The sequence below is a fragment of the Notolabrus celidotus genome, chromosome 10 (assembly GCF_009762535.1).
Source record: "Notolabrus celidotus isolate fNotCel1 chromosome 10, fNotCel1.pri, whole genome shotgun sequence".
NCBI classification, from domain to species: domain Eukaryota; kingdom Metazoa; phylum Chordata; class Actinopteri; order Labriformes; family Labridae; genus Notolabrus; species Notolabrus celidotus.
In genome coordinates, this window is record NC_048281.1 from 36449961 (window position 1) to 36474815 (window position 24855).

At 45.4% G+C, this 24855-nt stretch overlaps 1 protein-coding gene across 1 annotated transcript in view; it reads left to right on the plus strand.

Annotated features, from left to right (window-relative positions):
- The window catches only part of LOC117820656 (diacylglycerol kinase beta), a 294341-nt gene that overhangs the window by 45802 nt on the left and 223684 nt on the right, over window positions 1-24855 (plus strand). Inside the window, exons 2-3 of the mRNA XM_034694505.1 lie at window positions 11287-11700; window positions 20772-20848. Of these exons, the coding sequence (XP_034550396.1) occupies window positions 11634-11700; window positions 20772-20848 (144 nt within the window). The 5' untranslated portion in view covers window positions 11287-11633. The remainder of the gene's footprint in view (window positions 1-11286; window positions 11701-20771; window positions 20849-24855) is intronic.

Here is a 24855-nt window from a genome sequence, read left to right on the forward strand (position 1 = left end):
TAGAGAGTCAGAGAGTCAGAGAGAGAGGCAGAGAGAGAGAGACAAAGAGTCAGAGAGGCAGAGAGAGAGAGGCAGAGAGAGAGAGACAAAGAGTCAGAGAGGCAGAGAGAGAGACAAAGAGTCAGAGAGGCAGAGAGAGAGAGGCAGAGAGAGAGAGGCAGAGAGAGAGAGACAAAGAGTCAGAGAGAGAGAGAGTCAGAGAGTCAGAGAGTCAGAGAGTCAGAGAGGCAGAGAGTCAGAGAGTCAGAGAGTCAGAGAGTCAGAGAGGCAGAGAATCAGAGAGTCAGAGAGTCAGAGAGGCAGAGAGGCAGAGAGACAGAGAGTCAGAGAGTGAGTCTGCTCTGAGAGCTGCAGAGACCATCGTGCTTTAAACGGACAGGTGTGTGTGACCCTTAAACAATCATGGTGGAGATTCTGTTTGCAAAGAGCACTTTTTATATTCAGCTGACAAACTTCCAGATTTCCAGAAGTTATGACACCACAAATGACATTAAAGTCAACAGACCGCCGTGTGACTGACATGACTGTTCACCTGCACGACCTGCAGCGCTTCACCTCACGTCATTCTCCAGATTCCCACTCCGTCCTCCATCCTCCATCCTCCATCCTCAGTCCTCCATCCTACATCCTCCGTCCTCCGTCCTCCATCCTCTGTCCTCTCAATGAAGATTTTAAAAAAGCCCCAAAAATGAAACTTCAGTCAGAGCTGGAGCAGACGACTAACAGAGCTGCAGAGCTGTGAACAGAGATCTGAGTGATTCACCGGCTGAGACGGATCATTTAAGGTGGAAACACTGAGTTCTTATCGAGAGGGCGAGAGGTGAAGAGAGAGCAGGACGGGTACCAGGAATGTGTATGTGTGTGTGATTTAGTGTGTGTGGGTGTGTGTGTGTGTGTCAGGTCTTGACAGCAGATCAGTCGCTCTCCTTGTATGGGTAAAGATGAAGACCGGGTCCTCGGCCCCTGAGCTGAAGCGGGCCCCACGCAGGCTCTCCCTGTGAGACAATATTACCCTCTAAATCTGTCCTGAACTTCTTCTCTGCCCTCTCCTCTTTCCTCTCGACCTTTGATGACCCCAAACTCAAAGGTCAAACAGACTTCTTCTTCTTCTTCTTCTTCTTCTTCTTCTTCTTCTTCTTCTTCTTCTTCTTCTTCTTCTTCTTCTTCTTCTTCTTCTTCTTCTTCTTCTTCTTCTTCTTCTTCTTCTTCTTCTTCTTCTTCTTCTTCTTCTTCTTCACGTGTTTTAAATAAATCTCCCTGAGTGAAACTTTTCATTTAAAGAATCCCGATCCTGTAAACTCGTTGTGATTATCTCTGCACACATCGTCCTCGTGTTTACAGCCTGACTGGATTCACCGCTCACTCCTTTGTCTGCAGGAAGCTCCTCCAGCTCGACACAGATCTTTATTAATCTGCTGGATAAATAGTTTTGCAGCAAGGAGACAAAAAGACAATAAAATAAATGCAATCAAAGAATGAGAGGAGAAATGAAAAGAGTGAATATTGTAGAAACTGTGAGAGGTGAAGGGAGATAAAGAGAGGGGAACAAAGAGGGCGTTTGAGGTAAGATTGAAGACAGTGAGAAGTTTTACGATGTGCAAATGTTACCGTGAGGAAAGGCCGTTTATAGAACCTCATATATTCTGTCTCCTCTCTTTTCTTCTTTGCAATAACTCCATTAAGATCAACTTCTGCTCAACATTTATCAGCTTCAACTCAAACATATCACACCCTGATTCAGTCACCATCATTTCCTTTTGCAGAAACCAATGCATGAAGCTAAAAGTGTTAAAAACTGCAGTTCCTCAAGCGTCCACTAGAGCGTCCTCAACCTGAACGTACCTTAAATCAATCAGCAGCCTCTCTTATCTTATAAATATTCCCGTTCATTAAAGTATCTGCAGCATGAAGTATCATCCTGATGCTTCTCTGACACGTATCATCCATTAATCACAGCGACAGCGAAGGAGGGACTCTGAATCTGGGCCAGATCACCGCTGTGCTCCGTGTGAGTAGTTTAATGTCATCGCAGCGCTCATCTTAACGGCCTCTCTTCATCTCTGGAGTATGTGAGAGTTTCTTTAAGCATCCTGAAGCAAACAAAGAGTCTAATGAGCCATTATGGAGGCTGGTGTGTGTGAACAAAGCGGAGGAAGCTGCTTCAGGACTCGTGTGTTGGAGGTGATTGAAGAGCTGCAGTGAGGGTTTCTGAAGAGCCGACCCTCTTTGGCTTCAAGGATGGAAGAATTAAAACCTCTGCCCTCACGCACTCAAGACACCGGCCGTTTGATTTCTTTGTTTCAGAGCGCGCTGAGTGAGGAGAGGAGGATGTTGAATCCAGACAGATTCACCTTCTCAGTATGAAATCTCTGCATCCCAGTGCAGACGAGAGATTGTGCAGGTGTGATTTTAAAGTCAGGAACCTGCTGCTGGATTCACACTGAACTAAAGATCCTGCATGTTTGATTTCTCTGATTGTTAAACTACATAATGAACAAGTTACGCCGTGCTTCACATCCACACAGTCTGCTCTCATCCTGTCATCGTCGTCAGTGCTGCACATTTTCTGCTCAGGGAACTCGTCTGCATGAATCTTGAATCGATGTATTTCAGTGACAACTTCGTTTTGCATGCAACATGAAAACCTTTAGGGAAATCAGGTAACATTTAAAGCAGCAGAGTCTGTCAGGGAGGCAGAACTCTCAAACTTCATATTGTGCAAGAGCAGGAGCAAAGAGATGTTGAATCTCAATGAGCATGTCCTGGTTAAATGAAGGTTAGAATAAAGATTCAAAGACAAACCGGTAGTTTGATGCATGAATGGACTAAACAGAGAACAGGTTTCAGATTAAACTGTGGGGAGGGTTTGAGGAAGTTCTTCTGACATGGAGTTCTTGTTTTGTAAGAGACCAGAACAAAGGTCTCCGTCTATGAAGCAGATCATATGTTTGAAGGGTCCGGTCCCATGTTTCCGGCCTCCATACGTTTTCTGCTTTTTCACAGAACGTCTGATTTACAGTATCTCACAAAAGTGAGAACACCCCTCACATTTCTGCACATATTTAATTATATCTTTTCATGGGACAACACTGAAGAAATGAAGGTTTGATATCATGTAAAGTAGTCAGTGTACAGCTTGTATGACAGTGTAAATTCACTGTTCCCTCAAAGTAACTCAACACAGCCATTAATGTCTAAACCACCGGGAACAAAAGTGAGTACACCCCTCAGTGAAAATGTCCACATTGGGCCCAAAGTGTCAATATTTTGTGTGGCCACCATAACCACCTGAACCCTCTTGGGCATGGAGTTCACCAGAGCTTCACTGGTTCCCACTGGAGTCCTCTTCCACTCCTCCATGACGACATCACGGAGCTGGTGGATGTTAGAGACATTGCGCTCCTCCACCTTCCGTCTGAGGACGCCCCACAGATGCTCAATAGGGTTTAGGCCACTCCATCACCTTCACCCTCAGCTTCTTAGTAAGGCAGGGGCCGTCTTGGAGGTGTGTTTGGGGTCATTATCATGTTGGAGTACTGCCCTGTGGCCCAGTTTCTGAAGGGAGGGGATCATGCTCTGCTTCAGTGTGTCACAGTACATGTTGGCCTTCATGGTTCCCTCCATGAACTGTAGCTCCTTAGTGCCAGCAGGACCCATGCAGACCCAGACCATGACACTCCCACCACCATGCTTGACTGTAGGCAACACACACTTGTCTTTGTACTCCTCACCTGGTTGCCCCAGCACGCTTCACACCATCTGAACCAAATACATTTATCTTGGTCTCATCAGACCACAAGACATGGTTCCATTAATCCATGTCCTTAGTCTGCTGTCTTTAGTAAACTGTTTGTGGACTTTCTTGTGCTTCATCTTTAGAAGAAATGTGAGGGGTGTACTCTTTTGTGAGATACTGTTCATTTAGAGCTGATACATGTTGAAGTTTATCATAAAGACATGATGACAGGGAAGAAGAGAGAGGAGACGGAGGAGGAGATGAATTGAAGGGTCGATGTACGGGGATCCTGGATTAGGGATGTAAAGTTCAAGTATTTTCTGTGATCAATCTTTGGAAATGTTAACGATCAATTATCGATTAATCAATACCAAATGTGTTTTTTCCCCTGAATCAAACTTCCCTTCACAACACAGTGTGTATAACTGACAGTATTGAATATCTATGGATCCTATTGAGGAGTTCAAAATGTTAAACACTCTGAATATCATCGTGTGGAGCAGGCTCAGGATCTCTGCAGACACACAGTCATGGTGTCAAAAGTGAAGGCTCAGACTTCAACAAGGGAACTGAACAGAAACATGTTACAGACTCTCAGAGTCCAGTTTTCTGTCTACTCGTTCTTATTGAGATAAATAATCATGTGAACGCAGTCAGGAGTCAGCCGAGAGCGAGACCGGGTCAGAATCAGTCCGGGGAGGAGAAAGAAAGCGCTCGTGGAGACCTGTCACTCAGACGCAGCCCCCAGCTGAGCGTCACACCTTCAGTCAGCTGATTCAGGAACATGCTTTAAACTTCAAACTCCTCCCTGATAGCTGAACCAAATATGAGACCACATGATGTTTGATCCACGGGAGAGAACATCAAAACAAAGACAGAGTAAGTTCTTAACGATCAATTAATCCATACTCCATTCATTGTTGACATCCCTAACATGGACCAATCACAGGGCTCACGGTCCGTGTTGATGCGTCATGAAGTCACATTTTGGAGGAGGTGTGTGTTGGCTTCATGTGTAGGCCTCTGCGTGATATTGCAGCTGTGCATACCTACAGAATAGAATCTGCAGAAGTATAAAGCAGGCTTTAGGGGACCTCACACCTCAGGGAACTCTGGTAATATAATCTGAAGGACCGTCAGAGAATCACTCCCTCATTGATCTTTGTCTGAAAGGTGGAATCAGTAATGATTCTTTGTGAAACCTCCTGAGTTTACTTCCACTTCACTTTCTGTTAAACTGTCACTGGATGTTTTTATAGAAGTGTGTTTTATTATATTTTATATTTAAATTTTAGATATTTAAAAGCTGGAAGAGAGAAACAGCATCTCGTTTATCCTGTATGTCTCGTGTATATATAATGAAAATTGACAATAAAAACCTTTGAATCTTGAAAATCTTAAATCTTGTTGCCAAATCTGGTGAACATAACCTCAAATATAATCACCTGACGCCTCTTCTCTATAAACCACAGGGCTGTCTGCATGAATCAGGTCAGGTGTGCGTCCTCATTACAAACATAAACATGAGGTTGATTTCACCTGGAAGTGCTCCTGCTTCATGAGAGGTTAAAGATTCTTCCTCCTGAGCTGAGCCCTCCAGTCAGCTTCAGGTTTTTGTTCTTGAGATCTCAAAATGACGGCGAGTGACGAGAGCTGGAGTCAACACAGAGAGACACACGGCGCCTCAGCTGCAGCTCGGCTCCACCTCGCAGGTGTGACGCGTCGGCTGGTGTTTGAGGTTTGTGGAGTCGTTCAGTAAGCGACCCACTTCTAGCAGGAGGTCTATATTTAGCGCGCGTCTTGGATCATGCAGATTATCTGTGTTCTGTAAATGACGGATGTTTGACACAGAAACGCTCGCTGCCGGTCTCCCTTTAATCACACGGTCACACAGACTTCCTGCAGCAGAGTCCGGGGAGAGGAGGGGAGCGTGCCCGAGTCCAGAGCCGCTATCAGGTCTGAGACAGTCTCTTCCTGCAGAGAGGAGCGGAGCCCACAGCATCCTGCTCAGATCTCTACTCGGGGAATGTCAGTTAGAAGCATCCGCTCCACATTCTGCCTCCAGTTTCAGAAAAGAACCAGCGTTCAGACTCCTCTGGATCCCCCTCCCCTGGATCCCCCTCCTCTGGATCCCCCTCCCCTGGATCCCTCTCCTCTGGATCCCCTTCCTCTGGATCCCCCTCCTCTGGATCCCCTTCCTCTGGATCCCCCTCCTCTGGATCCCCCTCCGACTGCTCCTCATCTGTGAACGTAATTAAATCAGCGCTCTGGTTTCTGTTTACCTTCCTCCTCTTCTCTGTTATCGCTCTAATCATCATCAGTATCCTAATTTGGCCGTGCTGCTCGCTCCACGCTTCATGTCTTGGAACACCTCTCCGTGGTTTATGTGCAGACAGCAGACTGGACCGCTTTATTGGACTGGATTAAATGATCCGTCTCCAGCTTCCTGATCATTTTTTGGCTGAGTCAGGCGGAGGAGTTCAGGAACGTGCACCATGTGGATCCTCATCAGCTGATACAGACACCCAGACATGAGCTGCTTCTTCTTCTCACTGATACTACAGAGCATCTTAAACTCTGCTCTTTGGAGAGGAGATCAGAACAGCTGAAGTAAGGTTGAAGGCACGTCCATGCTGTGTTGATTCTGGCGCCCCCTCTGGATGAAATCAGTAGTGCTGCACTGTAGAGCTGTGTTACTCTGCAAGGCCTGATAAAAAGTGTATGATCTGTAAACTATCACACACTCTGAATGTGAGGCTGATACAGCATGGAACAGATGGAGGAGACTGTAATGACCATAATGAGTTGTGGAGGTGTAAATAACCCCTCTTCTTCTTCTCTGCCTCTCTTTCTGTTAAGAGGCTGCATTAGTCACCGGTGTCTGTTCAGACCTCAGCAGAGGATTTAAAAGAACTTTATTCATGAGGCGCTCCTCGGGGTTCAGGTTTACTTCACTGACTTATGTTTGAGGACGAATTCAAAGCTTCAGTGTCTTAAATCTGTGTTCATGGATATACATCTATTACATAGAGGATGGATTAAGCAGCATCCTCCAGTGTTAGAATATGAAGTCAGTGTGGAAGTGTTAAAAACTGCAGTTCCTCCAGTGCCCACTAGAGACTGGCTGCAGAAACACCAGAAACCACATACACACCCATTCAAAGAGACGATCTTTACAGCAGAGATAAACATGTTTACAGCCTGGTTCAAAAAACAGTTACGGTCTGAAGAGCTCATTTCTCTATCAGCACACACACTATGGGGTGATTTATTATATTTGACATGAATAAGTGGAAGTCAAATTGGCAGGGGTTCATCCTATATAGTGCAGAAATGGCTGCCGTATCCTTGGTAACTTCTTGATTGAGCCCTGGGTTGTGTATCATAGTTGCTCCACCCTGAGGTGGCTCAGTATGTCTTCTAGCCAGCGCCTGTGGGAAGGTGGCGTGGTTTTTTCCCACTAGGAGTAAAGAGAAGGCCACCACTGCTGCCTGGTTAGCTGAGATCCTGCATTCATGTGGCTGTCACCGGGTTCGGCACTGTCTGTGTGTCACACACTTCTGACAGAGTATTAAACAACCCGGCCAGAAGAAGTCTAAGCTTGGACAGGCCCAAAACATATGACTGAGGGTGCCTGGATCGCACCTACACCTTGGACAGTTTTATTTTGTTCCTGTTAGAATTAAGGAAGTCTGCTGTTGGACAAATGGAGCCTATGCATCACTTTAAACTGTAGTAACCCATGTCTGATACCTATGGACGCTGTGTGTAGTAGTCCCACGGCTCTCTGCCATATTGCCCCAGATATGTCCACACCAAGCTCAGCTTCCCCCTGCTGTTTAATGTGGTGAAGTGAGGAGGCTACAGCTCTATGGATCATCTTATATAATACAGACATGGTCCAGGTGAATTTATTATAGCTTGTTATTCTTAAAGATATTAAAGTTACAAGTTTTGCCCAAATATGGGCGTGGCTGACTTGATTGACAGGCAGGAACACTGTAGCTGTTAGCGAGGAGGTTAAAGCCCCGCCTCTTTACCTCACACTAGCTCCACAGACGTTAGGTTGAGTTCAACCTTTCCAATATGGCGCCCGCCGTCTTTAGGCTTCATCACACTTCTCCAGAAACGTACGGGTGGTATCACTGAGACTACAGCTCGCTGTCAGAACACTGTGCATCATGTTTGTTCACTTTGAAGAGACTTAAGTGTTGTTTGTGCTTCTTTCTTTCTGAGTGAAGTGTCTGATGCATAATCTCTTGAACACAGGAAGTAGTCTGTGTCACACTAGAGCTGTGTTCACACCTGCACAAAGCCTGAGAAGATTTCTGTATGAGGTGCAAGGTGTGAATGCAACTCACAGCCTGCAGACAACTTTCTGCAAGACAGGGTGAGCTAACCTTGCAGAGCAGGTGATTGGACAGATTTCACATCTGTCATCAGGCGGATCTAACCTGCAAAGCTTCAAGTCTGATACGCTTGTTCCAGGCAGAGAACGATCGGACCAATCAGCATCCTTTTAGGAGAGAGAGGCGGTAGCTACAGGCGAGGTTTAGCAGGAAGCGACTGCAGGCCTGGGAAAGATTGACGTGGCTGCAGCTGTAGCTTCAGTTTCATCAGTACTGGATATTTCTTTATTCCAAGAGGAGCAAAGGCCTTCAGAGAGTCGTGTTGGGAGCTTGCATTATGTAGTTCTGTTGCTCTGATTGGCCCGTAATGAATGTGACAGACAGAATTATCATCCAATCAGCCTCTGAGTTTTTTAAGACAGGTTCTGCCCTTCCTGAACTCCGTCTGTGGGGTGATGCTTAGACGGATGTGTGTGGGGTCAGGGGTGAGCTGCTGTGAGGATGCAGCAGAGAAGATGTCTGCACACCCGTCTGTTCACACGATATAAACGCAGGAACTGTCCTCATCGTGTTGCTCTCTGCTTCCTCATGTGACATCATGTTGTGAAGTTAACACTGTGGCTTTCACAGACGTCATTTCCTGCCTCCAAAGACTCAACCTCCCTCCGTCCACCGGCCCTCGCCAGACTGAAGATTTCATGCTTTGTTAGGGCGAGTGTGAACGGACAACTTTGGATCATTTCAGGTTCAGAGCTGAGAAGTTTAGAGACATGTTCAGGGGTGCACATGTGAGAAAGGAGACTGAGAACCTTTGTGCAGATTCAGCTGCGTGGTTAGACCGTGCTCTCTGTGTTCAGACTCTGCAGGTTTTAGAAATGGAGGCCCCCGTGTTTGATGTCCATCCTTGGCCCTTTGCCTGACATCGCTCCCTGCTCTCGCCTCTCTGTCCCCGGCTCTATCAGATGTTGTTTACTCTCAGTGAAGCGTCTGAGGAGGAAATCTAGAGAACAAACAAAGAGAAGAGATGCAGTCAGCTTCAGACGTGTGCAGGGACGGCCTCTGACACCAGAGGAGTTTAGATGATTCTGCTTTCAGGAGTCTGCGTCTGTGGTTTGTGGTGAAAGCAGCAAACACACACGTTCAGCTTTGATGCATATCATGTAGTTGCATCTGTCCATTGTATCTGCAGCTCTCTCTCTCTCTCTCTCTCTCTCTCTCTCTCTCTCTCTCTCTCTCTCTCTCTCTCTCTCTCTCTCTCTCTCTCTCTCTCCCTCTCACCCCTCTTTGTCGTGCGCTCAGTGACGTCAGAGTTGCCGGGCAACCTCATGAGCAAAACAGAATCCCTCTCTGCACAGAGGGGAGGCCCCGTACGCTCGGTCTGCACGTGCCTCGCCCTCCGGTCCTCTGTCAGGCACACACAGCACATACATATAGATCCCCCCATTGTTCCCTCTGTGTCCGTAACATCCCTAAAACATGTGCTGCACATTAGTGTGTGCCAGCAGCTGTCTTCCATGTAGTCCAGGAGGGGAGAGAGAGAGGCTGAGAGGGGTGAGGAAGGATGTTTAACTCGGGGAGTGAGAACGCTGATTTACCTTAACAAACTGCTTCATGCTGTGAAAGGATGAGAGGGTGAGGCTGTTTCCTTTTCTTAATGTGTGTTTTAATCTTTGTCTGATGAGTCTCAGTTTCACTGTAAACAGTAAGCCACACAGAGGCTTCACTCTGGTGTAACCAGCAGTTAGTCATAAACAGCTCCCAGTCGTCCTTTTCCATGAGCTGCTTTGTTTACAGATCAGTTAGTGATGTGATAAGCCTGTCTCTACTGAGTCTCAGCTTCACTGTAAACAGTTCCACAGAGTCTTCCCTCTGGCTTCCTTCAGTGGTATGAACCTGAAACAGAAACTGATGTTCTTGTGATGTTCTTGTAATTAACGGGTCTTCAGTTTGCTGAAATAACAACATCATGATGCAGATTAGTCCAAAGTCCAAAGTCCAGCTTTGTCAGGTCTGTCCTCAAGAGGAGAAGAAAACTACGTCTACAATGTTTGTTTGTTGAATGGAGGTCTATGAAAGAGGATTAGAGACACTGATGTTTGTTTAGCTCTGACCTTCTTCATGGAATGTTCCATTTGTTCTCAGAATTCTGACATCATCAAAGACAGAATTATGACATCATCAAAGACAGAACTCTGACATCATCAGACAGAATTATGACGTCATCAAAGACAGAATTATGACGTCATCAAAGACAGAATTATGACATCATCAAAGACAGAATTATGACATCATCAAAGACAGAATTATGACATCATCAAAGACAGAATTATGACATCATCAAAGACAGGATTCTGGAATTCTAGAACACCTGCTGTTGCTCTCCATACAGACTGTTCTTCCTGCTGACACCTGATTGGTGGACACTCCTCAGACTACAGACTGAGACCAGAACCCTCCTCAAAACTAAAACCCAGACCCTGAGATCCAGATTCAACATGTCTCTTAATCAGAATCTGTAATTACAGGGTAGTTGTAGCTGAAAGTAAAAAGCTTTGTCAGGTCTGTCCTCAAGAGGAGAAGAAAACTACGTCTACAATGTTTGTTTGTTGAATGGAGGTGGGATCCATCATTTCTGATGCTGCGTTCAGGGAAGTCAGGAAACCTAAACGCTGATTGTCTTTAGTGACACAGCATCAAGCAGATTAGTGTCTCAGTGTAAATGTTTGATGTAGAACAGATTGTTAGCTGCTCTTCATGCAGAGATCTGTTTATAGAGAGAAAGAAATCCTCCCCTGGATTGTGTTCCTCCTGCTGTTGCTCTCCATACAGACCTTTTTTTCCTGCAGACACTAAAACCTGCTGGTGATACAGAAACCAGAACACTTCCCTTCTAAAATCCAGATCCCTAAGTTTTTATGTGGACTCTTTAAACAGAGATTAATATGTGCAGCCTGTCAGCAGTGTTTTCATTAGAAGTCTGTTTTCCTCTTTGTGTGGAGAGGCTCCATCTCTCCTCGTCACCTCCACGCCTGCTGTAAATCTCTTCTCAGCCTCCTCCTCTCTTTCTACTGACATCTAACAGATATTCTGTCATGTCTGTAAACCTTTCCTTACAGTTTATAGTGTACATGCAGTCCAGAGAGTGTCGCTGATCATCATTATTAATGTTTCCCTCCCTCTTCTTCTTCTTCTCTCTCTCAGGTCCCAGACGTGTTTGAGAGCTGAGACACCTCGTGCCATCCTCATCACAAACTGCCAAACATCCGTCTGTTTCTGCGTTTTCAGTGACAACTTTTGATATTGGGAGCACCTCAGCCGTCTCCTGGACTCACTGCTTCAGCTGAAAACTTGAAAACTCAGTGATCAACTTTATGGTTTGCTGCCTCTGTCGTCTCCCTGCAGAGTGAGGAGAGGATGAAACCCCAGACGCTCCTCAGGATTGTTTTATTTAACCGCCTGACTCAAGGATAACCGTCGACCCCCCCTGAAAGAGGTACTCCAGGACATCAGACTCAGTCTCACAGAGGCCCCCTTTGGCTTAAGGCAGGATGGGGGACGGGAGCTGGGTCTGCTTGAGCCCGGCTGAGTTCGGACAGCTGCAGAAGTACAGCGAGTGTGAGTACCTGAAGGCAGGGGGGTCATGTTTGTTTGTTTTTTGAGTGCGTGGGAGATCGTGGTGTAGAAGCTGAATCTGCATCCATGTGTGTGTGTGTGTGTGTGTGTGTGTGTGCAGCTGATGCAGCTTGTTTGCAAAACCAAATCATGTGGTATTCATGTTATAGCCTCCCAAAGGTTTTATGCAACACATTCAAAAGAGGGCAGGAGTGGAGTACTGACGTTCTTTAAGCTGCGAGGAGTTTAAGAGACTTTATTCAGTTCCTCTTCTGAACCAGAGAAACCCAGACCATCAGACCCAGACGGACTCTGTCTGTTTACTCATTTATAATTCATGTAATCATATCTGATCATATCTGACGTGAAGTCTGACATCGTTATTAATGATCTGAGAGTTTATATATGTGTGTTTGATTTTGGTGGTTTTGAAGCCGTGTTTTTTTCAAACAGAGACATTCCTCATTTTATTAATGTTTTGATTTTAATAACATTAATATTTATAATAATAATCACTTTTCAAAACAGCATTACAAAGTGCTTTACAAATAAGAAAGAAACTAAAAGACAATAAAAGAGAAATATGAGGAAGATAAATAAAAGGAAATATAAAAATGTTGGAAGAATAAAAACAACAAAATATATAAGATTAAATTAATAAAAAAAGAAAAAAGATATCAAAATATAAAATTAAATTTTAGAATTATAAAATGTAAAAATATGAAAGTATAAAATCATTTTTTAAAGATGAGAAAATATAAATAAATATTTAATATAAAAAAATTAAAAATATAGAATCAGAATATAAAATATAAAAAGATATAAAAATATTAAAGTTTAAAATCAAATTTTAGAATTATAGAATATAAAATTATAAAAGTATAAAATCTTTATTTTAAATGATAAAATATAAAACAAAAGATTAAAATGTAAAATATAAAAAAATATACAAATCTACAAATATAAAATATATATTTTTTAAGATTATGAAATATAAAAAATATAAAATCAAAATATAAAATATAAAAATACATACTAATATGAAACTTTAAAATCAAATTTAAGAATGATAAAATATAGAATTATAAAAGTATAAAATCCAATTTTAAAAATATAGAATAGAAAAATAGAAAAGCAAATTATAAAATCATGCCTGATACTAACCTCTGGATTTAAACATGCTCAGGTGACATCTCCTGTAAAAAAGACATCGATAAAAATGTGTTTTTAAGAGATTTAAAGGTCTGAGAGGTCTGAGAGGTCTGAGAGGTCTGAGAGGTCTGAGAGGTCTGAGAGGTCTGAGGGGTCTGAGAGGTCTGAGAGGTCTGAGAGGTCTGAGGGGTCTGAGGGGTCTGAGAGGTCTGAGAGGTCTGATCTAGTCCACTTAGTAATTTATATGACTATAATTAAATCTTAAAACACACAGGGAGCTTGAATAAGGGATATATGAGGGTTTCATGGTTCCAGCCTCTGTTGCGTCTGAAACAACAACCTCTGTCTTTCTCTTGTTGAGCTTGTGGAAGTTAAAGGTCTTTAAGCTTCATGATGTATATATAATAATAATAATAGGTTGTGCAGCATTTGGCCCACAGGAAGGTGCAGCCAGCGCTCTCTGACGCGTTGCGTATTGTCCCTTTAACAGCTGATCTCTCAGTGATCAGGTTTCTTTATCATGTTTGTTTGTTGCAGAATGTTCACGCTCCACCTTGCCTCAGAATCACTCCTTTAAATCAGTGACATGATGGGATATTTGTCCTCCCCTCTGTCGGGTTCAGTCATTAAATCATAGTGAATCTGAAGGTGAACACGCCGACATGTGACCATCACGCCTGCCGCTGTAATCTGTGTCACACCGCGTCTCATTCCCTGCAGGATGCTTATCATCTGGTCCCTCAGCAGCAACATGATTTGTTAGTCAAAGGAGCGTCTGTCCTGTGGTTCCTGCTGGACTCTGTGTGTCGCTGTGGGTGATGAATGGAGTCACGCAAGCTCCTCAGCGCGGGGGAAACAGGATCATTATGAATCATTGTTTTTTATAGACTGGGATGAGGTAAAACCACCACGGGGGATTAAGTCTGATTATTTGATCATGCAAAACATGATGCAGGATTTTATATTCTCCTTTCAGTGTTTACTGTGAGGATCACTTTCCCTCCATGTTTCCCTGCTCACCTTTAAATCAGAGACCTGGCTGAAACCAAAACCAGAACTTCATTAATCCAGATCTCACTGAGTGACTGTCTTTGATTTATTGAGGATTCATCGCAGCAGTGATTTGGAAAGTTTGCACGATTACCCCCTGACAAAACACAAAGAGCACATTTATTGTTTCAGACATGCAGGATGTGTTCTGATTCTTCTTCTGGTTGTTTCTTCTTGTATACAAATCCTGAACTCTGCACAGGATCCACTCCAGCTCCATGGAGAACCAGTAGGTCAAAGGTCATCATCACTGTGACTTCAGACTAACTCTGCAGATCATGACTTTACAGATTCAGAAACACAACCCAGGAGGATCAGGGGTGTTGTGCCATGTTTATAGAATCAGATTGCACATATGATGCACATGCACGTTTATCTTGTGACTGATGGCGCACGTGGATTATTCTCGTCTGCTCAGTGTGCAAAGGTTTTCGGATGTTACCGTGTGTTCGCTCACTGTGAGTTAAGAATTCAGAGGAGAGAGGAGAGAGGACAGAGGAGAGAGGAGAGAGGAGAGGAGAGAGGAGAGGAGAGAGGAGAGAGGAGCGAGGAGCGAGGAGAGAGGAAAGGAGAGAGGAGAGAGGAGAGAGGAGCGAGGAGAGAGGAGAGAGGAGAGAGGAGCCAGGAGAGAGGAGAGAGGAGCGAGGAGAGAGGAGCGAGGAGAGGGGAGAGAGGAGCGAGGAGTAAGGAGAGAGGAGAGAGGAGAGAGGGGCGAGGAGAGAGGAGAGGAGAGAGGAGAGGAGAGAGGAGAGAGGAGAGAGGAGCGAGGAGAGAGGAGAGAGGAGAGAGGAGCAAGGAGAGAGGAGAGAGGAGCGAGGAGGAGAGAAGAGCAAGGAGAGAGGAGAGAGGAGCGAGGAGGAGAGAAGAGCAAGGAGAGAGGAGAGAGGAGCGAGGAGGAGAGAAGAGCGAGGAGAGAGGAGAGAGGAGAGAGGAGCGAGGAGAGAGGAGCGAGGAGAGAGGAGCGAGGAGAGGGGAGCGAGGAGAGAGGAGAGAGGAGCGAGGAGAGAGGAGAGGGGAGAGAGGAGAGAGGAGAGAGGAGAGAGGAGAGGAGAGAGGAGAGAGGAGAGAGGAGCGAGGGGCGAGGAGAGAGGAGAGAGGAGAGGAGAGAGGAGAGAGGAGAGAGGAGCGAGGAGAGAGGAGAGAGGAGAGAGGAGCCAGGAGAGAGGAGAGAGGAGCGAGGAGAGAGGAGCAAGGAGAGGGGAGAGAGGAGCGAGGAGTAAGGAGAGAGGAGAGAGGAGCGAGGAGAGAGGAACGAGGAGAGAGGAGAGAGGAGAGAGGAGCGAGGAGAGAGGAGCGAGGAGAGAGGAGCAAGGAGAGGGGAGCGAGGAGAGAGGAGAGAGGAGCGAGGAGAGAGGAGAGGGGAGAGAGGAGAGAGGAGAGAGGAGCGAGGAGAGAGGAGCAAGGAGAGGGGAGCGAGGAGAGAGGAGAGAGGAGAGAGGAGCGAGGAGAGAGGAGAGAGGAGAGAGGAGCGAGGAGAAGGGAGAGAGGAGAGAGGAGAGAGGAGAGAGGAGTGAGGAGAGAGGAGAGAGGAGAGAGGAGCGAGGAGAAGGGAGAGAGGAGAGAGGAGAGAGGAGTGAGGAGAGAGGAGAGAGGAGAGAGGAGCGAGGAGAGAGGAGAGAGGAGAGAGGAGCGAGGAGAGAGGAGAGAGGAGAGAGGAGCGAGGAGAAGGGAGAGAGGAGAGAGGAGAGAGGAGTGAAGAGAGAGGAGAGAGGAGAGAGGAGCGAGGAGAGAGGAGAGAGCAGAGAGGAGAGGTCACCTAGCTGCACAAGATTCTGTAAAAACACGGATACAGACAGATGATGCTTTGCTGTGTTTTCACTTTTCCTACAGTAGTTAGAGACTCAGTGAGTTTTCTTAAGTCTGTCGTACAGTCCATGGTTGCTTTTTGACAGCTGCTAAAACTTTAAGGGTGGAGCCTTTTCTTTCCTGTTACTCCATGCATGAACTGACATGAATTAATCAAACCAACTTCATTGTCAGCATCGTGTTTGTTTTCATCGTCTCGTCCTTTGCATGACATAAACTTAACTTCAGACACAACCACGTTGTTAAAAACATTGATTAAAGATTCTTTTATTGATTTAATTCATGTTTACAGTTTTTAAAAATAGTCTCAATGATTCCTCATCAGTGATCGTTCCATGGTGATGGATTCTTCTCTGCCTGTTGGATTGAACATGAACCTGTCCTCATCCAGCTCTCCTTCTCCTCTGAGCTCTGTGGTTCACACACCTTTAAAAACAAACTAATGTCACAACTCTGAACCCTGCTGCTATCATCACCACCGCTCAGGGTTTAACTTTCTTTGTGGAGATCTCTAACCTAAAGTTTCTCTCTCCTGCTCCTTCATCAGATTGATGGACAGGATCCAAGATAAAAATGTCTGTAGCTGCTGATTCAGCAGGCTAACTGAAGCTAATGGTTTTACCTCACCTGACAGTCTATGGCAGTGGTGTCCAAACTTTTTTCAAAGAGGGCCACATATGATGTTGTTAAATACCTCAGGGCCAGTGGCTCCTACTGAGACTTAGGAATCCTAAAAGTTATATATGAAATATCTTTAATGACAACTATTTTACTTTTTTTTTCTCAATAAATCAGTAACTAGGTAGTCCTCAGTTCTCAAACTTTATCTTCTTCTGGAAAATGTTTTTCATTCGGGTCGGGCGATGTGGAAAAATATTGTCTCATTATTTTCCTATGGCAGGATCAGGATCTGGATTTCATCACTCTTCTGTTTCATGTTGTTTTTAAGATTTTTCTGACCAGCAGACAACATTTTAAGAACTAAATAACACTACATGTCCTACATTCTGAACTATTTTTATTCACCAAATTTGCCTTTTCTGTACAATTTCATAATTTGGATCTTTTGAACTTTCAGTGTTCTTTTCAGTGTTCATCAAGAACATTTTGACATCATGATAAAAACATTAATATGAAACCCTGTCAGCTTTAAGAGTTCCTGTGTTTCTTCTTTATTGCTGTCTTGCAGAATTCCCAGAGCTTTGTCTTTAGACCAGTAGTCCATGTGAAGCTTTTGAGATGTTTCTGGATTGACTTTAGTTTGTGTGTTTGAAAGAAACTGCAAATGTTCAGATGATTCAGAATGAGATTAATATCTGTGATATTAATAACACAATTTAAGATGGAAGCTTGGGGTCATAATTAAGTGGACCTTGGGCCGCGATTGGCCCCCGGGCCGTAGTTTGGACATGCCTGGTCTATGGTGTCAACAAGCAGAAGCTAAATGTGTCTGAACTCTTTCAGTGGATTGATTTGACCTGACGTGTGATCAGTTTGTCTCTGGTGTTGCTCATGTTAGTGAAAGTTAATAACTGTCGTCAAGGGGTTTGGACCAATCAGAATCAAGCAACTTACACAGCTGGAAGATCAGGAAGAGAGCCAGGTGATAACTTCTGTTTATTTTTAACAGAATTAACAAAGTAGTAGAACAAAGTTAACTTCTTTAGCGCTCACCTCTGAGGATAAAGAGAGACGTTACTTCTCCTCTTTAATATCCCTCCATTAATTCTTCAGGAGGTTTATTTCCTTTTTAATATTTGTGCCACTTCTTCTTCTTCAAGTCCCATAAATGTGAGCAGGTGATTCTAGTAAAAACTATGAAATGCAAATATATCCAGAGACCGACTGACCGAGCTCGTTGTTCTAAATAAGGAGAGACATTGATTTCCTGTTAACCCTGACAGATCTGGGCCAAGGCTGATCTCACCTGTTCGAGGACGAGGCTTCCTCCAAGGGCCGGCGAGGTGTCATTAATGCTGACAGAGATAGAACACACACACACACACACACACACACACACACACATAAATATATATAAAGTTAATTAGCAATGACTGAAGTTTTTAAAGGACCTCTGTTTAATAAATAACAAACAGCAGGTTTGAGTTTGATCCAGAGGAGGAGGAGGAGGACTGTAATAGAAACATGATGAATGAGCGTGCAGACGAGGAGGTCTCATTGTTACTGATGACGAGGAGCAGAGCGAGAGGAAGGCTCGAGTATCAGCAGCCAATCAATCAAGGACTCGTGAAGGACACGGTCTGTGTCTTTGCAGAGAGAGAGAGGACTGAGTGTTTCTGCACGCTGCCATCCAAAGACATGAAGTCTGCACACGTTCTGCATGTCATCAGAAGTTTGTTGGATATAAATGAAATCACAGCCGTGTTGTTGTTTTTCTGCACGTCATGCTTTCTTCAGAGCGTCTCCTGAAGTCAGCTGATCGCTCCTCACGTCGTGCGCCGAGCTGAAGCAGTGCAGCAGACTGTCCTCTCTCTGCAGGCCGGATGTTCTGTAATCACACGTATCTCATCTTACCACAGACTGTTCACTTCTCTCTCACACACACACACACACACACACACACACACACACACACACACACACACACACACACACACACACACACACCGAGCAGCTTTACAGGCTGCAGGCTGCTGAGCACTAAATCTAATGAAGTGAAGTGTCATCCCGAGTTGATTATGAGAGCTAACATGATTGGTGCGAGCGTGTCTGGAGTGTGTGTGTGTGTGTGTGTGTTTGTTTTCATAATGTGTGTGTTTGTGCGTAGATCTGATAGTGCACACGTGTACATTCCCTCTGTAACTGTCTGACAGATGATCGTGGGACGGGGTCATCACGGTCAGTGTGCTGGAGGAGGCTCTGTGACGTGTGTGTGTGTGTGTGTGCGTGTGTGTGCGTGTGTGTTAGTGTGTGTGTGTGTGCGTGTGTGCATGTGTGGAGATGGGATTAGCATCTAAAAGTGAGAAGACAGCGTGTCCTCTCTTACTTTGCACTAAACAGGGTGACTCAGAGGCTCAGCGCCACTGATGCAGCACTTCCTGGTACAGATGAGTATTTATCAGAACATTCGATAATGAGATGCAGCGTGTTTGTTCAGTTTCACCGACGCAGTTCATCCAGCGGGACACGACCATCACTGAACTGTGTTCATTATAAAGTCTTCAGGGAGGAACCAGGGGAGGAAGGAGAGGTGCTGACTGTGTGAGGATGGAACTGCATGAACAGTAACAGCATCATAAACATGTGAGGGTGAGGAGTACAGTAAGGAGCTCAGATCAACAAGGTTCAAAATAAGGAAAATCAGCTGCAAGAAATCTGATCAGAGTGACAGGATTCATCAAACACAGGAGGACACACGTGCAGGATCAGATTTAATAATAAAAGAAAGAACAAGGACTTACTAGAAGAAGAAACTGACTTTATTAATTCATTTTTTTTTTACACAGTTTGGTGTATATACATACAATTTTATGCACAAACATGCAGTGGACGTGCACTCAGGGAGAGATGTCATTTGGGGGTTCTGTGCCTTGCTCAAGGGCACCTCAGCAGTGCCCAGTCAAGTGGACCAGCACCTCTCCAGTCCACTTGCCAGATTTCGTCCATGCTGGGACTCGAACAGGCGACCCTCCAAGCCAAGCCCCTATGGACTGAGCTACTGCTGCCCAAATAAACTAATGTTAGAGAGGAGATAAATCCAGAAGAAAACAAGGAGAGAAAGACACACACACGGAGAAGACAAGGAGATGTAACAGAGAAAGTAAATACAGGGTTATCAACTCAGATGATGAGAGCAACCAAAAGGAGGGAAACACACAAGGACAGGAAGGAAACTGTAAACACAGGAAGCAAGACCTACAAAATAAAACAGGAAACACAAGAATACAAGGAACACACAAGGAAGACAAAAGGATCAAATCATAAAATCTGCAGTGTGCACAGTCAATCCTGTGATCATGTTAAAAAGTCAGATACATGAGGGATATTATCATGTAGAAACAGACTGCAGGATGTCACAGTTATGGATATGATATGGAACCGTTCATTAAGGCGACCACGTTCAATACACGCCTGTGAGTTGGTTTTTGGGGGGTGTTGCTGTAACTAGCCGTCATGCTTTATCCTTCTCTCTGCATTGCTTCTGTTTGTCTGTACCTGTGAGTCCACACGCTGGGATGAGGAAACTCCTTCCTGCAGTTAAATACCCAATCACTACACCTGAAATATGCATGATGCTGCAAAAATACAGAAACACTTCTAAATGAATGAACTGAGGAGTGAACTATGAAGCAAGATATGAAGGGAAATTCAGATCTGTTGATTTTCGTGACTCATGTCTTCTATGCAGCAGAAAGTAAGTCTGACTCTCATGCATGCTCTGCACGAGTGAAACATTCTGCAGACACCTTCTTATTCTGTTAGATATGTCCCTCAGGAGTCAGGACTTTCATCATGAGATGCTTCTGTTGAGTTGTGTTTCCTCCTGTTTGGTGTCTTGTGTTCCAGTATTCCTTATCTGTGTCCCTGTTTCTTAAGTCTTTACTGCTTCCTGTTTTATTTTGTAGTTCTTCCTCTCTGTGTGTCTGCTTTAGTTTGACTTCCTGTCCTCGTGTTTCCCTCCAGTTTAATTATCCTCACCTGTGTCTCTTCACACACCTTTGTTAAATATCCCTCTGTGTTTTGTCAGTTCAGTGTGAGTCTTCCCGGAGTCATCTCTTTTGTTTATGACACATTTTATTTAGTTTGTATTTTGGCTCCTCCTCCTTTTGTTTTCTTCAAACCACGACACCGCCCTCCTCAAAAGAATCATCCAGTGCATGCACTAAGTTAGATTCAGGAGTATGGCTCTGTTCTGGGAGCTCCCTACCGAGGAGGGGCAAAGCCTGAGGCGGGGAGAGCAGACCTCCCCTCTCTTTTGTTCTGGGACAGATTTTGAAAGGTGTAAAACTTTTTTCCTTTCTTTAGTTTTTGGTTGGTGCGGTTGGTTGTACTTTAAATTCACGTGCGGGTGATCTAACCACAGCTTCCTGTTTCTCCCTCCTCAGACTCCACCAAGAAGCTGAAGGATGTGCTGGAGGAGTTTCACGGAGAAGGAGTCCTCTCCAAGTATAACCCTGAGCAGGTGCGTCTGAATCCTTCTCTCCTTCTTTCCTTCTCTCTCTCTCCTCTCCTCACATCCTCTGATGGATCCTCTGTCCCGTCTCGTTCTGCTGCTCGTGCGCATGCAGGCGCGCGGCGTGACGTTCTCAGAGCCTCGTTGAGTTCTTCTGATTCAGTGTGATATCAGTCACTGGAGGAGAGCTTAGTCACAGCTTCATCTTCAGAGGGAGGTGGAGACACGCCCTCTGCATCAACTGAGGCGCCTGACGTCGGCAGACTGCCGCAGCTGATGCAGACTTTTTGTCGTCTATAACGTGTTTCCAGTTCTTCTCTTCCTCTCTTCTCATACTTTCACTCAGGAGGAGGTTTGGATCATGTCTCATGTCTGTTATTGATCGACTGTTCATCTTATCTTGTCTCTGCGTGTGAGGACAGTTTGTTAATAACAGGAGTGAAAGAAGAAGAATTACAGAAGCATTAACACTAAACTGTAGAAGATAATCTTCCTGTTGGCTGTGAGGAGTGTCTGTGATCAGTCTGGATTTGATGCTGAGCTTTCATTTGAATTTTGATCTGAGTTTCTAAATTGTTTCAGTGATTAAAGGAGACAAAAACTGAAATGTGAACCCTTAAAATAAAGAGCTTCAGTCAGATCTGTGATCAGTAAAAGTGTACGCTGTGTGACTGTTAATGTGTTTCATATCAACTCACTCTGTACGAGTCGTTTACAACACACAACCAAAGATCAGGAATCATTCACTCTCACTGCATCGTTTCAACAAACACTGAACTAAAGGAGCTTCATGAAGTACAATTGGTGGTAGAACTTTTCGTTGGATGTGGAAACATACCCTGCTGCTTCAAAACTCAACCCTGTCAGTGGACACAGGCCCTGCTGCTTCAAAACCCGACCCTGTCAGTGGACACAGGCCTTGCTGCTTCAAAACCCGACCCTGTCAGTGGACACAGGCCCTGCCGCTTCAAAACCCGACCCTGTCAGTGGACACAGGCCCTGCTGCTTCAAAACCCGACCCTGTCAGTGGACACAGGCCCTGCTGCTTCAAAACTCAACCCTGTCAGTGGATACAGGCCCTGCTGCTTCAAAACCCGACCCTGTCAGTGGACACAGGCCCTGCTGCTTCAAAACTCGACCCTGTCAGTGGACACAGGCCCTGCTGCTTCAAAATCGGACGCTGTCAGGGGACACAGGCCCTGCTGCTTCAAAACTAGACAGTGTCAGGGGACACAGGCCCTGCTGCTTCAAAACCCGACCCTGTCAGTGGACACAGGCGCTGCTGCTTCAAAACTAGACAGTGTCAGGGGACACAGGCCCTGCTGCTTCAAAACCAGACGCTCTCAGTGGACACAGGCCCTGCTGCTTCAAAACTAGACAGTGTCAGGGGACACAGGCCCTGCTGCTTCAAAACCAGACGCTCTCAGTGGACACAGGCCCTGCTGCTTCAAAACTAGACAGTGTCAGTGGACACAGTCCCTTAAGTTTGAGTGTAACCAGCAACGATTGCACATCAACGTTCAGCAACGGGATGGGTACTGTTTCAACGATTCTACATCCTGGTTTTGATAAAATGTCCTTATTGAACCTCGTCCTCAGAATCCTCTTCCTCCTCTTCATCATCACTTCATGTGATGACTAACAGCCCGGCTGGACGTTTGGCGCCGTGAGAACCAGACTTTATGTTCATGTTTCCTCTCTGCCTCCACACTGTCACCTGGCGCCGAGAGGGCCGGTGTGATCCTGCCTCTGCCATCCATCAGTGTGTGTGTGTGTGTGTGTGTGTGTGTGTGTGTGTGTGTCTGTGTGTGTGTGTGAGTACATGTACCTTTTAATGACTCATCCTCCCGTTGTGCCGTCTGTAGTGGAATCTACAACTCCAGCTGACGACGGCGGAGCGTACGACCTCTCTTCCTTACGCTGCTTTTATTGGGATCGAGAGAGAGAGAGAGAGAGAGAGAGAGAGAGAGAGAGAGAGAGAGAGAGAGAGAGAGAGAGAGAGAGACAGAGAGAGACAGAGAGAGAGAGAGAGAGAGAGAGGGAGCGAGAGAGAGAGAGAGAAGTGATTGACTTGCTGGCTGTCAGAGTGTTGGGTTTATTCATTGAGCAGATTAACAAACAAACAATAGCTCCATAATTCTCAGTGATTGATTGGACACTGACGCTGTACGTTACACCCTCAGGGATTCCCTCCACATGCAGCCGTTAAAGGCTCCATCAGTAACGTGGATTCATCACCTCGTCGTTAAGCGTCTCTTTCCTTTGTAGCATGGAAAGATGAAGATAAAAACCCGGGAGCTCAGTCCCTGTTTGAACGTGTGTTTGTTCCACTGTGGAGAGCAGAGATGCTGACGTGACAGAGATGTTGTTTTTAGGGGAGAAACATCCGACGAGGTCGTGTGAGAGGAGGATGGATCTGTGTTCCCAGGGTCGCATGATTCTCAGCTTAATATCCTCCTAATATGAAAAGTTAAGAAGACCGAGCAGAGAGAGATTTGTTGACAGAACTCTGTGAAATGATCCGTGCAGGATCTCTGAATCCGTGGACACAGCTTGAACCTGCAGATTCTAGAGCCGCTGTAACTCATACACAGAAGAGAAGAAGTCAATACAACAGGATGCAATGGAGGCATGGGTACAGGATGCTGCAGGTGCACTGAAGTCAGATTTATGAAGTTAACACAGATAGAAGAGATGCAAAAATATGCAGCTTCTTTAAAGATAAAAGTTTAAAACAGTAGAAGAGTATCTGACGTCTCATCCTGAGAGTTTTTCCATTCTTGCACAGAACACTTTTAGATGCATCGTTTCTCTCGTCACTAAAAACAGGAATCAGCCTCTGAGTCAGGAAAGCTGCAGGTCCCAGTTTGAAGACTTTCAAAATCCAGAGAGGATTAATACAAATATCTCTACCACACAGGAAGTTCATGCAAACACAGGATGAGGCGATCTGTTTGCTCTGAAACAAGACAGAAGAAGAACAATGGTTTAAGTGATTGATTGTTCCTCGGTCGTATTTGAAGAGTTTCTCTCTTTCTTCTTCTTTTGCAACTTAAACTGCTCAGACAGCTCTCACCTGTCCCTCCCTACATGCATGAACACAGGTACCTGTTGCATCATCATGATGACCCCTAGATTCATACTCATACATTATCTACACTCTTAGCTCACAGATGTACGTCGTGTTGGACACAAGCCCACTGGAGTTATTTCACTAAAGGTTACTTGAAGTGTGGATTGATGTCAATGAACGTATTCTTTGTTATGAAGGACTTTGAGCTAAATAAACACAATGAAATAGGGTAAAGTTGCAGCTCAGGTGTTGTGTCTGCAGAGCAGGAAGTAAGAGATCATGCATGGTGAGCAGGTGGTTATGTGAAAGAGAAGCCTGACAGGGTGAGCAAGATGCAAAGACGAGAGGAACCTGCAGGTGGAAGGAATCAACATTTCCATTTCAGAATTTAATCCTTCGGTTATGAAAGTGACGATTATTCCACCAGATCTGTGTCCGGTCTGTGTCCGGTCTGTGTCCGGTCTGTGTCCGGTCCGTGTCCGGTCTGTGTCCGGTCCGTGTCTGGTCCGTGTCCGGTCTGTGTCCGGTTTGTGTCCGGTCTGTGTCCGGTCTGTGTCCGGTCTGTGTCCGGTCCGTGTCCAGTCTTTGTCCGGTTTGTGTCTGGTCCATGTCCGGTCCATGTCCGGTTTGTGTCTGGTCCGTGTCCGGTCCGTGTCCAGTCTGTGTCCGGTTTGTGTCTGGTCCGTGTCCGGTCCATGTCCGGTCCGTGTCCGGTCCGTGTCCGGTCTGTGTCCGGTCTGTGTCCGGTCTGTGTCCGGTCTGTGTCCGGTCTGTGTCCGGTCCGTGTCCAGTCTTTGTCCGGTTTGTGTCCAGTCCGTGTCCGGTCCATGTCCGGTCCGTGTCCGGTCCGTGTCCGGTCTGTGTCCGGTCTGTGTCCGGTCTGTGTCCGGTCTGTGTCCGGTCCGTGTCCAGTCTTTGTCCGGTTTGTGTCCAGTCCGTGTCC